The following is a 15,032-nucleotide window of genomic DNA, read 5'->3' as shown; positions in this document are numbered from 1 at the left end:
GACGTACCTCCCTTGAAAAACTGAGAATAAGAACCCAGTTTTATCCCCTTGACTTTACATCGCAAGTACAATTTCTTTCTAGCCCATCACCTGGCAGAAAGCCTGAACACTTTGCTTTGGTTTTCTTAAGGATTGTTGGGCTCACTTTGCAAGTCTGATTTTGGATTCTCTTCCCAGATTTGGAAATACATGTCCATGTAAGGAGGCCAGATTGCACAGCCTCTGGGGGCAGACCAGGCGAGCCGTGCTTTGGTTCGTGGGTTTCCCCTTCCGTTAAGAGATATTAACTATGGAAATACAGATTTGGACTATTTTAGCAGGAAGGGAGCTTGGAGAGCAACTCTCGTCTGTGGGGAATTTTCAAAGTGTCTATGTGCAAAAGTGTGTGTATATATGTTCATTTTCCTGGGGGATGCATCCAGAGGCTTCATCAGAGTCCAGCTGGAACCTCAAATGGAAGAGAGTCTCTGAGTCCAGTTCCCTTGTTATTTCACAGATGAGGCACTGAAATAATTGGCCCCATGTGTCCCAAGCCCCTCAGAACTCCATGTGAGCCAGGGCGTGAGTCTCTGGCTCTTGTTCCACACATGTTGCCCTTTGACAGGGGCAAATTTTGGCCCACGGGGAGTGTTCTCACCGATGGTCTTAGGGGCGCTTTTGTCCCGAACCTGCCTCTTGGCTTGTTCTCACTGTTCCTTGTCTTGATTTCTGAGTTTGATGGGAAGCTGATGGGAGACAGGAGATGCTTCCCCTTAGTGTTTGTTTCTAGCCATGGGTGTGATCAGTGGCTAGTTTTTGTGACCTCATGTGACTTCTTTCCCTTTAAAAACTCACTGCTAAATTCTTTCTCTTTTCTCCAACATTAGAATATAGGTTTACTGTGGCAGACTCAGCAGCGTTTGTTTATTTCTGTTGTGTGTGTATGATTTCAGACTAATTTAAATGCCTTACATGATTAATTTCTTGTTGTTACAGGTACCTCAATAATAATGAGTTGACAGCGGTACCATCCCTGGGCGCTGCTTCATCACATGTCGTCTCTCTCTTTCTGTAAGTGGTGCCGTTTGGGGGACTCTGGGCTGTGTGGTGGGGCCATGGTGTTTGTTGCCTTGCTGATACCTGGTGGCAGGATAACTTGAGTTCATGTGCTCGCTGGTGAAGAAAGACCTTTCTTCATGTGGCCCTCATGATCATGACAAACGCTTTGCTTGCTGTTTTGGGATTTGCAGAATTAAACGCTGGAAGTTTTACCTCATCTTTAATTTGCAAGGTCTTTTGTCTTTTTTTTTTTTTTTAATGCCCAGAGGTATATGGAACTAGATTTCTTGCTTCTGTGGTTGGTTAAGCTGCAACTTTGAGTAAAACTGGAGTTAAAGGAAGCTGTGTCAGTTATAAGACAGCAAGCTAATCTTTGTGCCAGTGAATGTGGTAATGTGACTCAGTTTACTTTTGTGGCTTTAAGAAAAAGAAAGTGCCCCCAGGCCTCTGGAATCAACGTAAAAGTGTGTTGTCATGGTCAAGTGTTAGATAAGATGCGATCTATTTGTTATAGACAGCACACTGGAAATGAAAAAGCAGATGAAGGGCCTTAGCTAAAAAGACATGAAGGCACCCATTGGGAATATTATCATTTGTGCTGTTACAAACCTTTGCTAGAGAACTGAGCACTGATCCTATCCCTATTTCTTCAGCAGTCAGGTGGAGGAGCTTGCTTGTTTTAAACTCACCCAGAAGACTTTCCAGATAAACCAGCCATGAGTCCAACAGTTTTCTCTGCCAGATTTTATTGGCAGTTTCCCCAGCAGAGCACCTCCCTCTTCACACTGAATTTCCTGTTTCCACTCCAGGCTTGCATAGTTTAATTTTGTTTTGATTTTGCTGGTTTTATAATTAGTTTGCTCACCTATATGAATCTTTTCTCAATACTGAGGCTCGGCAGGCTGAGCAGAGAAACTTTGCAAGAAGGTGCTGTTAATAAGAGTGCTGGCATAGCTTACAGATCTCGGATCTTTGGCTGGCAGCACGCCCTGTGTTCAGGAGGTGCTGTGTCCCTGTGAAACATGGTCTTTGGTTTAACCCTTTTCATGGCATTGTGGGATTGCAGGAGAGCGTGGGGGGTTAGAATTGCACTTCACTCTGTGCCCTGGACAGATGACCTAGTCTCTCTGAACCTCGTTTCCCTCATTTACATAATGCATTTTTGACCCATTTTATACATGAGGAAAGTGAGGCCCGGGGGAGTGGAATGTATATGAAGCTCCCAGCATTCTGTGGGAGTGTTTGACAAATGGTGGTTACTGTCGTTGGCTGGTGGCTAGTTGTCACGTAGCTCCTTGGATCTTGGCAGGATCTCACCTTTAAGGCCACAGGATTTAAGAGTCAGTCTTTGTTCCTGTGAAGTGCTGGAAGGAAGGTTTGTGGCCCTTTGTTCCCTTGATGGGTAAAGGTCTGACTTTATTTTGTACCCACTTGGTTTGTGGGCCCAGCATCTGGAAGGTGTTTAATTTTTGGCTTAATCAATGAGTTCGTCTTATGTGAGGCTGATAGGGATGTGATAACCTGTTGTGTGTCCATAAAGCAAAGCACTTGAAGATGCTAGGAGCTCCTTGCTGCTTAAAGCACAGGTCATGGACCATCAGTATTGAGTTAGCTTCGAGCTTGTTAGAAATGCAGAACCTCAGGCTTAATGCCAACACTACTGGATCAGAAGCTCCATTTAACAAGGGCCCTGGCTGTTTGTCCACGAGTTCAAGTTTGAGAAATGCTGATGTAACTGCTCTTGTTCCTCACATGGTGAGGAAGCTAGGGCCACAGAGAATGTCTCTGTGTTATCAGAGAAGAAACTGAGCCTCCCTGGAGGTCTTATAAGTTGCAAAAGTGAGAGGTGGAACTGAGACCAGACACAAACGCCTTTGCATCACTCCTTTAACCCCATGCACTCGGGGCAGGAGCATGGCAGGTGACTCTGAACCACACTGTGCCAAAGGCAGGCAGGGCCCCCAGTTTGCCCCACGGGCCTGTGGCACTTAGAATTGCACCTTGCTCTGCTGACTAAAAATACATTTCTGTTCCTTGGCCCAAGTGCCAAGAGAAGTGGGGCTGTTTGGCCTTGTTCCTGCTATTCCATTAGACAGCATTGAAGTATGTAAAGCAAGAGAGAAAAAAAAGAGAGTTACTCCCTGTTTGGATTCAGTTTGGAAAATGCAGGTTAGCACTGGCAGCCAGCTCTTTGGCCTGAAGTTGGGCACCATCTGACTTGGTCAGTGATTTCTCTGAAATGACAGAAACCGAAGGGGCTTTATCTTGATTCTTCTCTGAGGTGCCTGTGTTCCCCATTCTTAGATTGGATGCCTGGATTCAGTGCTGGCAAGTTAGGTTAGCAGCATGACATCTGGGCAGCTGGATTATTGATAATCCTTCATGCCTTTTCTGTATTTCCCAAGTGGACCGTGCAAAGGACAAGGGAGAAAACAACAGAGCAGGCAGTGGATGAGCATCATTTTACAGCCCAAAGAACCACCTTCTTCATCCTAATCAATGAAGGCAGAAGACTTAGCAGCCCCATCCACATGATGATTCCAGTCATCCAGGCTTTGAACAGCAGGTTTTGCTGATGTGTCTCTTACTTTTCGGAACTAGTGAACTGAAGGGTGTCACATGTTCTGTAAATATTTAGTAGGCACTTTTTGTGTCCCTGCAGTTGTGGCCCAGAGGCTGTCCCAGGGAGAAGCGGAAGCCTCAACACATCGTCTGAAAATGTGGTAGTTAATAGTTAGATGCTTATAGTCCTTAATCCTCAAATTCTTACTCCATTTTTGTGGGCAGACAGAGGATCAGAAAAAAATAATCAAAATGTGCAGAGAGAATAGAGCAAATGTCTGCTGAGGCCATGTGAGTGACAGGAGCCCAAACAACTTTCTTGGGACAAGTTTATAGGTAGATGCATCACAGAAAAGTCAGGGCTAGGTGTGGGTCCTGCTGTCTCTAATGTAGTTGTGACCTGGGATACATACGTTACTTTTTTTCTCAGATGAGGAAGTTGAAGCAGATGGTAGAAGTACCCTCGAAGCTTGTGTATTCTCTTTGTGACCCGAAAGTTGAGAGTAGGGACAATAATGTCACAAAAGACATAGTTACCCTTTGACCAATAACCACTGTTGTTGCTTTCTGTCTTTTCACAGAAGTAGTGGGTTTGTTAATTTTCAGCTTGGACACCTATAATTATGGACTTTTGCCTCTGGAAGTTGGCCCTTTCTCTCTGTGTTTCATTTTGCTTATGCAGAATTGAGCCGACTTCCCAGACACCAGAGCCCTCCCAAGCTGGGTGGCACCACTGGGAGAGCCTCGTGGGAAGAGGCATTGCTCTGCACCTGGCTTTTTCTGTCAGGGCTTCAAAAGAGACTTCCATAGTTTTGGGAACTGGAGTCATACAGCAAAATTTCAATTGGTTAATACTTTCTGATTAAAGGAATCTAATTCAATTAACATATTTGTCTAAGAACAGATTTATTTGCACTGTGTTCTGAGGATAATGCCGGAGCCATTTGTCCTTAATAAACAGAAAGCATAGAACTCAAGGAAAGCTCTTAATAAGAATGGGTTCTGGTGAGGGAGCTAATTTCATAAAATAGTGCCGAGAAAAAGAAACAGACTTTTGTTAAATGGGGGCAGAAGCTGCCAGTAGATTTTCACGTTTGAGATTTCTTTCTTTTTTAATTTAAAATCCAGGACACTCAAGTTACGATTCCCACAGCAACAGTGATTTTGTCTGATGCATCAATGACATTTCTGTTGAGGAAAAAATCTCTGTTTTTCCTGTGGTGTTGCTGCACTTGTACTGTCGAGAAGATTGGTGACAGTGGAAATCGTTGAATTTTTCAGTCCTGGGAGTAAAAATATATGTGGTATAGTTGGTCTTAGCTTTTGTCTCCTGTGCATGGACTGTAGCATATTACCCATAGGGTTGGCCTTGTCTACCTAACAACTTCTCCAGCTGGTTTGTTCTAGACCTCATCCCTTTATGGTGCCTTGTCATTTGCTCTCCCACAGCCTGTGTCCTCAACCAGGAGGAAGACCTAGGCAAAACTTAGGGGCACACAATTAATTGTGACTTTGTAATATTGCTATTAAAATTCCTTAGGTTTAGGTTGCATTTGAAAACACATTGAAATGCCTTTTACTTCTAATCTTGAAAAAATGTTTTTGAAAACTATTTTTTTAATGAGATAAGATAAATGTACCCAGGGACATGGGGAGGCAGTGTGGGGCTGGTCAATGGGTACAAAAAAATAGAATGAAGACCTGCTATTTGATAGCATGACAGGGTGACTATAGCCAATAATAACTTAATTGTACATTTAAAAATAATTAAGAGTGTAATTGGATTGTTTGTAATACAAAGGATAAATGCTTGAGGGCATGGATGCCCCATTCTCCATGATGTGATTTTTATACACTGCATGCCTGTATCAAAACAGCTCATGTACACCATAAATATATACACCTACTATGTACTCACAAAAAAATCAGAAAATTTAAAAAAATAAACTTACCATTAACTCACCATTTAAAAGCCACTTGTAGTACGTTCTCAGTGTTGTGCAACCATCACCACTACAGAATGCTAAAACATTTTCATCACCCCCCAACCCCCCCGCCCCCCAAAAAACCCCATACTCCTTCAACAGTCACTTCTCATATCCCTCACCCTAGCCCCTGGTAACCACTTATTTGAAAACTATTTTTTTTTTTTTTTGAGGAAAGCATTTTTCTCTCATGTTAACAAATGAACCTGGAAGACTTCGTTTATAAATAACTTAATAAAATATCTGAGGTGGCTTTAACTATATTTTGCTGTGACCTCTTAGCTGAAGAAAAAGTGATTAAATGAAAGGGATAGGAAGGCCGGGCATGGTGGCTCACACCTGTAATCCCAGCAATTTGGGAGGCCGAGGCAGGTGGATCACCTGAGGTCAGGAGTTCGAGACCAGCGTGGCCAAAATGGCGAAACCCCATCTCTACTAAAAATACAAAAATCAGCCAGGAGTGGTGGGAGGTGCGGGTAATCCCAGCTACTCAGGAGGCTGCAGCAGGAGAATCACTTGAACCTGGGAGGTGGAGGTTGCAGTGAGCTAAGATCGCACCATTGCACTCTAGCCTGGGAGAGAAGAACAAACTCTGTCTCAAAAAAAAAAAAGGCGGGTGGGCGGGGGAGGATAGGATACTTAACAGCCCTCTGTTGTAATTTCTGGAGAATAAAACTTGGAAGGAAAGAAACGCGGTGTCCTACCTGTGACCAAGGAGGGAGGTGGTCACCTTCCCCCCTCCCCGGGGGTGAGTGAAGAGTGGACGAAGCTCTGGGTGGGGTTGGAGGGATCTGAGGCAGCAAAGGCCTGAGCCCTCATCTTGGCTGGATCTGTTGGTGAAGTAAAATCAATAGGAATACTTAACTCTCTGAGTACCTAGCAAACCCTCTGGAAAAAAAGAGGGGCGAAATCAGTCTTCTTTACAGGCTCGTTAATGCAAAGATCAATTCGCATTAAAGTGTAATTAAAGAGTGAGCCTTAGAGAGAGGCAGCTGTGATCTGCTGCAGCTCAGGGCTGGGGGGAATAATGAGAGTCCCTTAGAAGGCCCAAGCTGGAAGTGACCTGGAGTGCAACGTCGGAAAATTAGGCTCGGCCTCATGACCTGAGCTAAGGTTGTTAATAATCAGGCTTGAAGCACAGGTGAAATTATACTGAGGAACAGGCAGCGGCTGGCATTCCCACTGCATGTGTGTGTGGGGATGGGCGGACTTATTCTCCATCTAAGGAGCTGGGTTGAGACGTCTTGTCCTTCTCTTCACTGCCTGCCTTTAAAACTTTTCTCCATGTTGCATCTCCTGAAGAAAGGCATCCTTCACTGGCATAATAAAGAATTGATGTGAAACATTTTTCCATGTGATGTTTATCTTTGGAGGGATGAAATAAGAATTTGTCTTTAAAAGTTGAGTGGTAATCTCAGATGGTGGAGCTCTTTGTGCATTTATTCCTAGCTGGACCTGTGGGCACCATAGGTGTGTGTACAGTCGAGGTGGGTGTAGAGATTCTCCCCAAGACCAAGGGTTGCCCCATCCTTCCTTCGGAGGAATTATCTGCTGGTCCCTCCACCAGTCACCAGATTAAGAGTGGACCTAATCAAGGGTGTTAGAAAATATGAAAACAAGTATATAGGTCCCCATGCTACTTTGGACAGGCTTCTCCCACATAGCAACCTGATGTAGCCTTACTGTTGAAGGATGGCTAGTCCGTTTGGGTAAAAGTAAACCTTACTTTAAAAAAAAACCTTACTTTTACCATTTGGGTAAAAGTAAACCGTCAGTGTAAAAGTAAACCTTACCTGGGCTACTGGCATTTTATTGCTCTGGCAATAAAATGAATTCTCATTAAGAGTGTGGAGTTAAGAGTGAATGACTGCAGCTACTTTAGGAAGAAAATGTGAGCAAAGCTGTTTTAAAAGGCCCAGGTTGAGTTTAAGTGAATGCCTTTTGTTCCTTGGGTAGTCCGAAGCTGTTTTGGTTCCCAGATGCTAAAGGGGGAAGATACAGGCCTAGTCAAAAAAAACCAGCACAACAGGGAGGAATTATATATATACATATATATGTGTATATATATGTATATACACACGTATATATGTGTATATATATGTATATACACACGTATATATGTGTATATATGCATATATGTGTATATATGTGTATATATGCATATATGTATATATGTATATAGATAGATACAGGTGTGTGTGTGTATGTGTGTGTGTGTGTATATACACACATACATATATATATATGTGTATGTGTATATACACACACACACACATATATATATATATATATAAAATTATCTAAAGTTCTGGTCCTCTTCTGAGTTTTCAAAGATGTGTTCACTTCCTGCCCTGTTTGCACAGATTTTTGTTGATGTGAACTGATTGTTTCTTCTGGATAAACCTCATGCCCTTTCCCTTGGGAGATGGCAGCCTCTGCTCACTGGTAGACCACCTGTAGGGCTTGCTGAGACACAAGTCACTGGGTCTTACCCTCGTTTCTGGCTTGGTTCAACGGGTCTGGGATGGGACAAGAGAATTTGCTTTGCTCATGAGTTCCCAGGTGATGATGCCGCTGCTGCTGGCCTGGGAACCTGGCTTTGAGAACCACTGCTGGGGCTCATATGGGGCTGGGGGGAGCCCCAAGGCTCATGTGTCGGTTCTGACCAAGCTGTTTGGGCCTTGGGGGACAGTAAATTTCCACTCGTAATGTCACCAGTGTGGTGGCAGGCATTTGTTTGGGACAGTGGGGCTCTATGGCCCTGGTAATGGCTTCTGAGAAAGGCTCTGGGGCAGTGGGCAGAGTGAGCTCCAGTACCACGGACAGAACAGACCTGGGTGGCTCAGGGTTTGAGGCCCATGACTGTTACATATTTGCTTGTGCTTAATTTGCTGTTTGTTGGTGACCACTCAAGTCTGCCCAGCAGACCTTCACTGGCTGCTGTAGAGGTGGAGAGCGCTTCGTGAGCAGCCCAGCGTGGCAGGAGCCCTGTTACTCTCTCAGCCGGTAGGTGCTGGCAGCTCTGCTTACAGGTGAGCATCTGCTCTCCCCCGGCAGGAGTCAGTTTTAGCACGCTTACCTTTCTTTTGATTATCAGTCACTCGTATCTGATCAGTCTTTATCCTCAGCTAAGACTTGAATGCCACCTCTTTTTCCAGATGGAAGTTAACAGGCGTGTCTGAAAGGTGGGCATTTTTTCCCCCACCCTACTGGGGTCCCCACCTGCCCCATTGCCCCTTCCTAGCACTGCATTGTTTATGACCAGATTACTCTCCTCCCGTTTTCCCAGCCTGGGAACTGTGGTCAGGTCAACAGTGGGCAGAAGAGATGAAAAAGTGGAGGAAGTCTCACCTGGTTCATGGTGGAGACCGTGGGTTCCTCTGCACGGCTGCTGTGAAGTTGGCCAGCACATGCCCCACTCAAGGCCTTTCATGAGCAAACAGGTCGGGTCCTATGGGCCTGGAGTTACTGCCCTCAAGGAACTGGCAGTCTAGCTGCAGAGGAAGATGGGTGAACAGACAATTGTCATACAGGGGCTGGGGAATGTCTAAGGGGCACCTCACTGCCCGTCACTGATGGGGCACATGACAGAGAAGTTTCCCAGATGAAGTGACATTTTAGCTGAGGCTCCCTGTTCTGCAAACCTCCTTTCTCTTCCCCTACACGGAGGTGTAAGTTACAGGCATTAAATGGAACACCCTAAATGTTCAGCCAACACGGTGGGTACTTGGAGGAGCATTCAGAGGAATACCAAAAGGACATGGCTAATTCCGTTTTTAGGCCAGTTTGTGCACACACACACCCCCTCACTCATCCCCTGCCCCGTCACTCATCCCCCGCCCCCTCACTCATCCCCCGCCCCCTCACTCATCCCCTGCCCCCAGCACATACCCTCCATTCCCTGCCTTTTTTCTTTTTCAACAGGCGGGCTTTTATGAAGAGCCAGCAGGCCGCTGTTGCAGTTCTTAGAACTGCAGCCTCATCAGATGCTGGATACCACCAAGGAGCCTCAAAATAGAAAATTAAACACCCAATTTACAAAGAAAGCAGCTCTCTGTCCCGGAAACTTCCCAGGGATTCCGTAGTGCACACTGCCACTTGCCCCCAGTCTAAGCGAGCCTTTCGCTGGGAAAAGAGCTGCTGTGGCCTCCGCAGCCAGCCTGCCAAATTACACAGTCATGACTTGTCATTTTCCTTCTCTCTTTTCTTTCCTTTTTTCTCCTTTCTTTGAGAGTGGGGGTGGTGAGCCAGCCAGATGAGAGGTACATCTGCAAGTCATTTGCTGAGAAAGTGAAGGGAACACCAGCTGTGGGGTTGGGGGAGCCGAGGAAGGGGAGAGCCCATGGAATAGGAGCTTGGTCATAGAGATCACTGCCTCTTTTGGAAACTCGGTAGCTTTTGTTGAGCGTAGGGCTTTTTTCCTTTCCACCACCCCGCCCGCCTCTTTCTCTCTTTCTTTCCCTTTTCCTGATGACCGTGCAAGCTTTAAATATAGCCCAAGATCCATTGGGGACCCGGGTTGCTCCCCAATGTTGGAGAAGCAGTGGATGGTCTCGGAGGGGAAATGCTGCTCCTTCCAGCAGTGAGTGCTGAAAACCCTCCAGGGCTGCTTGAAATGGAGCCGGGAAGCGGAGCTGCTCTGTCATTGCACAATCTCCCGTGTGAAAGGGGTTGGCTCCAGCCCATATCAACAGTCTCATTCCAACTGGGACCATTTCCTCCTCCTCCTCCTCCTCCCCACTTCCTGCAGGTGGCTTCTGTAATCCAGTTACCACTGGGAAGCCTCATGTGCATATGCACCTAATCTGAAAATGGCTGGCTTGACTTTGACCTGTGTGGTGACCTTGCAGGGAAGGCAGGGCCTATTATGTCTGCTCACACCTGGGAGCCATTTTCAGCTTTTATAGCCCAAGTGGAAGAAATGTGTTTGTGTTTATGCCGGGCCTTTCCTTCATAAGGCCTGTCATTGTTGGGCCATACATAGGGAATATTGGATTCCTCCTGCTTGTTTAAAGGCAAGAGTTTTTAAAGATAGAATAGTTGACTCAGTATATTGAGTCCTGTGAAATCGCTGTTTGTGTTTTGTTCAGTAGTGGTCAAACATCAGCAGTCTTGTATTGTTCAGCCTTTTGAGAAGAAAAAATAGTGACCGTCAGCATAGATGGTACACTGATATTGGTAGGCGTTGCTCTATGGACTTCCCAGGACCTGTCTTACTGTGTCACCTCTGCAGTCCTATGAGACACAGGATCTGTTAAGCACAATTTACAGATGAGGCATCTAAGGCACAGAGAGGGCAAGTAACGTGCTCGACGTCACAGAGCAAGGAAGCATCAAAGTTGGATCCTGTTATTTCTCTCCATCTCTGGGGCTTATGCTCACTGTACACTTGGAAGTATGTGGTCTGGGTGCCTAGAAGGGTCTTGTCATTTTAAGTGCTGACATTTCAAACTGTACTAGGTGTGGGAAGCCTTGGTATTGTGGCCCAGAGGCTCGGATGATACTCTGGAGTGTGGAGTCAGAGGCTCCTACCCTGCAAATGCAGCATGCATCTCCCAAAGTGGTGCTGCGTGCCTCTGTAATGCCCTTGCTTTAAAAGCCTCTTTCTGACCCGAGGTGAACTTGCTTTGGGTAGCTCTTGGTATGATTTTCTTTCACTGATGCGAAGTAACAGAAGGTCCTTCCCCCCACTATCTTTCCCTGTCTCTCTCTCTCATGTCAATTCAGAGCTGATTATGCCGGCCATCTGTGAAAGGTACAGTGAGGAAAAAACACTCTTGTCGTCAGGTCTCAGCAGAGCCCAGACGTGTTCGATTGTGCCAGTAGATTCTCGGATAGTGGCTATCTGCCCCCGAAGACATCACTTCAAGGCAAATTCCTCTGCAGTTTCCTCACTTCCTGGATGCCTTTCAAACCCAAACAGCTGAAATAAAGGTGCCAGTTTGTGGTTCTTTTTCTTCCCAAGTTCATCAACCAGGAGGTGAAATGTGTGCTGTGAAGTGTGCAGCCCCAGAGGTACTCATGGGCTGCCCTCTCAGGGGCCACTGGCTTCTGCCCAACTAGCTGTCCTATTGTAGAGTCTCTTTGGGGGCTCTGATACTTTTTTTCCTCGGGGACAGCTGCTGTGACATTAGTTTGTAAATAGCAGGGCTCCTTTTCCACGTAGCTGTAGGACAAAGGTAGGTACAAATGGATCTCTTCACCTTACACTGATTCAGGCATCATGTGGGCTTTATAGAGAGGGGGCATTTTTGCACAGTGGTGAAGAGAAGGCTCTGTATCCATCAGATCTGGGTTTGAGTCCTGCCTGCATCATCTTTGCTATGTCACCTGGGCAGATTCTCTCAGGCCTCAGTTTTCTCACACATAAAACGATATTTGCTGATAAGGTGGTGGTTAGGATTAACTAAACAGTATGTGTCCTCAGTATAGTGTCTGGTATATACTGAACGTGCACTGAGTGTTAGACACTCTTGCTATCTCTGACAGCTTTGTACTGAGCACCTTTGGGGCTGTGGGCAAGGCAAGCCTGCTTTTGCTGCTGTGCTCTGAGGGGCATTGCTGCTCTCTACGCTGAACCCCGGAGGCTGCCTGGTACTGGAGACTGGAGAGGGGTCTATTTACATCCCGTAAAAATGGATCTTACTTGCAGATATCCATCATGGCTCACCTCCTATAAACCAGTTGAAGCTTACAGAAAACCCTCGTATATGTATCTGTTCATTCCTCTTATGGGAGCTGTTGAGGACAGCAGCAGAGTTTATTTTCTCTCCTCTCTTGTCATCTTCTGTTTCTCTACCTGGGGTAGGTGCAGCAAGCAGCAAAGTGCTAGGCAAATGTTTAAGCGGTGGCTCTCACTCAGAGTAGAATGACCTAGGGAGCTTAAAAAAATCTAGATGTCTACGTCTCAGGGCAGTTAAATCAAAACCTCGAGTTAGTGGGCTGGGGAGCAGAGTGGGTGAGTGTTGGGCCCAGGCGTTGTGGTGGTTTTTTTTAAAAAGCTCTCCAGGTCATTTCAGTGTGCAGCCAAAAGCTTTAATAAGCCACAGCTGGGTAATTGCAACTGAAAGGCATTGTTCCTCCTCTTCTCTCCTCCCCTCTCATAACTATCATTTAAAATACCCAGGCTCCCCCACCTCCCTGCCCTCCACTCCTTTTTTTTCCCTCTTTCTTTCTCACCAGGTGGAGGGGAAATAAATATTGAGGCTGGCCTTCATTTTAGTACTTAGGACTCTGGGGATCCCTAGTAGAGGTTTTAGTTTACCTCTTTTCACTGTTGATTTAATTTGAAGATACTGTGCAGTTAGCCACAGCGTGATGAGGAAGTTGCTTTGGTGGTGCGTGGGTGAGGGTGTTTGGTCTGATTAGACCTGCCCACCTTATTTGGAGATCACAGAATTCAACTATGGATTTGCCCCTTATCTGGGTCATTCTTTCTTCTGATAGCCCACCCAACTGTCATTTGCATTCTACCTATATGTCAGAAATGTCCCACTATGATGGTGGAAAAAACTCACTTTATAGTAAAACAATAGGCAAAACTGACTTATTCTAAGCTCCTTAAACACCTTTTTCTTTATAACTTCAAAAGTAAGACTTGGCTCTTTTTTAAAAAAAAAAATGTAAATAGATGATATAGAAAGTGAAGGATCTCACCCAAAAGCTTTGTTGTAATATAGCAAAGTTCTGGTGCTAAAATTGAGTTGGATAATTGTATAATGGGATTTTGTGAAGGTCGTGTTTGGAATTGGATGCTAGGTTAAGTTGCAAAGAGTAGAACGTTGGAAATGAGAAAAAAAATTCCCCTTGGACTTTTTAGAATGTGACTTTTCTGCAAATCAAATGTACTTTTTATAAGGGGAAAAACAGTGGTTATCAGCATGCATAGTGAAGTTTTTCTGCCTCGTAATTGTTTGGTTCTTCTCAATCGGAATGAGAGCTGGCGTGTTGAGAAAGCCAGCATGGGCTTCGTGGTCTGGGCCCGGGGAGGCCTTGGTGCAGTTCTTCCAGGGGCTCCCCTTCCCCATGGCCTTGCGGACAGCTGTGATAAACCCTTTCACCACCTGGCTTTCCTCATGGGCTAAGCTGGCCCCTGCTCTGTCTTCCTCTCCTCTAGTGTGTGTTAACGAGAACCCTGATTTGGTGATGCTATAGCAACTATGTGGTTCCAAGTAAGAGCCCAGTGCCTGTCTTCACTTTCCCCCATTCCCTGGAAAAGAGCTGTAGTCCCTGAGAGATTCAATACGTCATCAGAGGAAATGGTGATATGGCAGAGATGTGCATTCCCTGCCTTGGTGGCCTCATGGGTCACCTCTAGGAAGAGAAAGCCAAAAGGCGTGAGTTGTTGGCACAGTGGTGAGGACCAGGTGGCCTCTCACAGCGCCATCCCTTTGTGGGCATTTCAATAGAGAGCATTGGTCCATTTTTGCTCACCTCCAGCTGGGTGCTGGAATTTCTGCAGTGGTATCTCTGCTGCAGGGGAAGCCCTCTCACCGTCTTCTTGTCGGGACATAACCCAAGGCTCATTCCAACTCTTGGGAACTGGGAGGAAACATCCCTTCCTGGAGGTACAGGGCCTTTTCCCCCTTGTTAGCACCAGTAGTGTTCAGAGGAACGAGTGTCAGGGCACTTGGCTCGTGGTCCCTACTCTGACATTATGGATCTATTATAGGATGTTTCACAAAACACTTCTCTTTGTGACTTCTGTTCCCTCACCTGTAAGGAGAGGGGCTGGTTCAGTATCAACCATACTCAACCAGGGTTAAAAACACACATGGCTGCTTCCCTGCTGGAGGCCTGGGCTGTATGTTCTTTGGAACAGACTCACATCTCTAGTTGAGAACTGCTGTTGTGGGTGACCCTCTAGTTGTGGGGCCCCAGGTTCCTGGCAGGCTCACATGTTTGTGAATTCTGTGGAGAAGGCCGGCTGAGCTGTGTGCTCTATGATGCAAAGTCTGCTTGGAGTGGAACAGGGGGTAACACCCTAGCAGGACCTTCGGGTGCGGTGCCAAATCTGGGCCATGCATCTCATCTCTACAGGGGTTCCCCAAGGCCTTGGCTCCCAAGCATCCAGATGTGGCTCTCAGGCAGCCCTCATCCCTCCCCACTCCACACCAACCACCCAATGAAGTACCTTCATCAATATTTGACAAAGACATGAATGAAGGATCCCTTCATGGCTTCCCATCCTCTATGGGACAAAGTCCCAGCTCTTTCAGAGTTGGCCCTGGCTCCATTTCTTCCTGTTCTCCCACCTCTAAATTGTGCGTAAGGAAAGCCCACACTGGGTGTGTCTCTGGATCCTGTACCTGCTTCATTTTGCTACCTTGATCTGGAATAGCCGCCCCTCTTCTGACCTCCTCCCCCCATGATGTTGTGTTCCCCTCTGCCACTGCACCTATGACATCTCTCTGTCTCCTCCGGGGCTGGGGTGAGGGGCTGATGGCA

General features: G+C 46.2%; 1 protein-coding gene across 3 annotated transcripts in view; it reads left to right on the top strand.

The window, feature by feature from the left end:
• LRIG1 (leucine rich repeats and immunoglobulin like domains 1) overlaps window positions 1–15,032 on the top strand; it is a 121,761-nt gene that overhangs the window by 48,668 nt on the left and 58,061 nt on the right. For all 3 annotated transcript variants that reach the window (XM_004035856.5, XM_063703898.1, XM_063703899.1), the window contains one exon: window positions 976–1,050. In XM_004035856.5, coding sequence (XP_004035904.5) covers window positions 976–1,050 — 75 coding nt within the window. The remainder of the gene's footprint in view (window positions 1–975; window positions 1,051–15,032) is intronic.

The sequence above is a fragment of the Gorilla gorilla genome, chromosome 2, assembly GCF_029281585.2.
Source record: "Gorilla gorilla gorilla isolate KB3781 chromosome 2, NHGRI_mGorGor1-v2.1_pri, whole genome shotgun sequence".
Classification (NCBI taxonomy): domain Eukaryota; kingdom Metazoa; phylum Chordata; class Mammalia; order Primates; family Hominidae; genus Gorilla; species Gorilla gorilla.
Note: the sequence above shows the minus strand (reverse complement) of the source record. Positions and strands in the feature narration are given on the sequence as shown.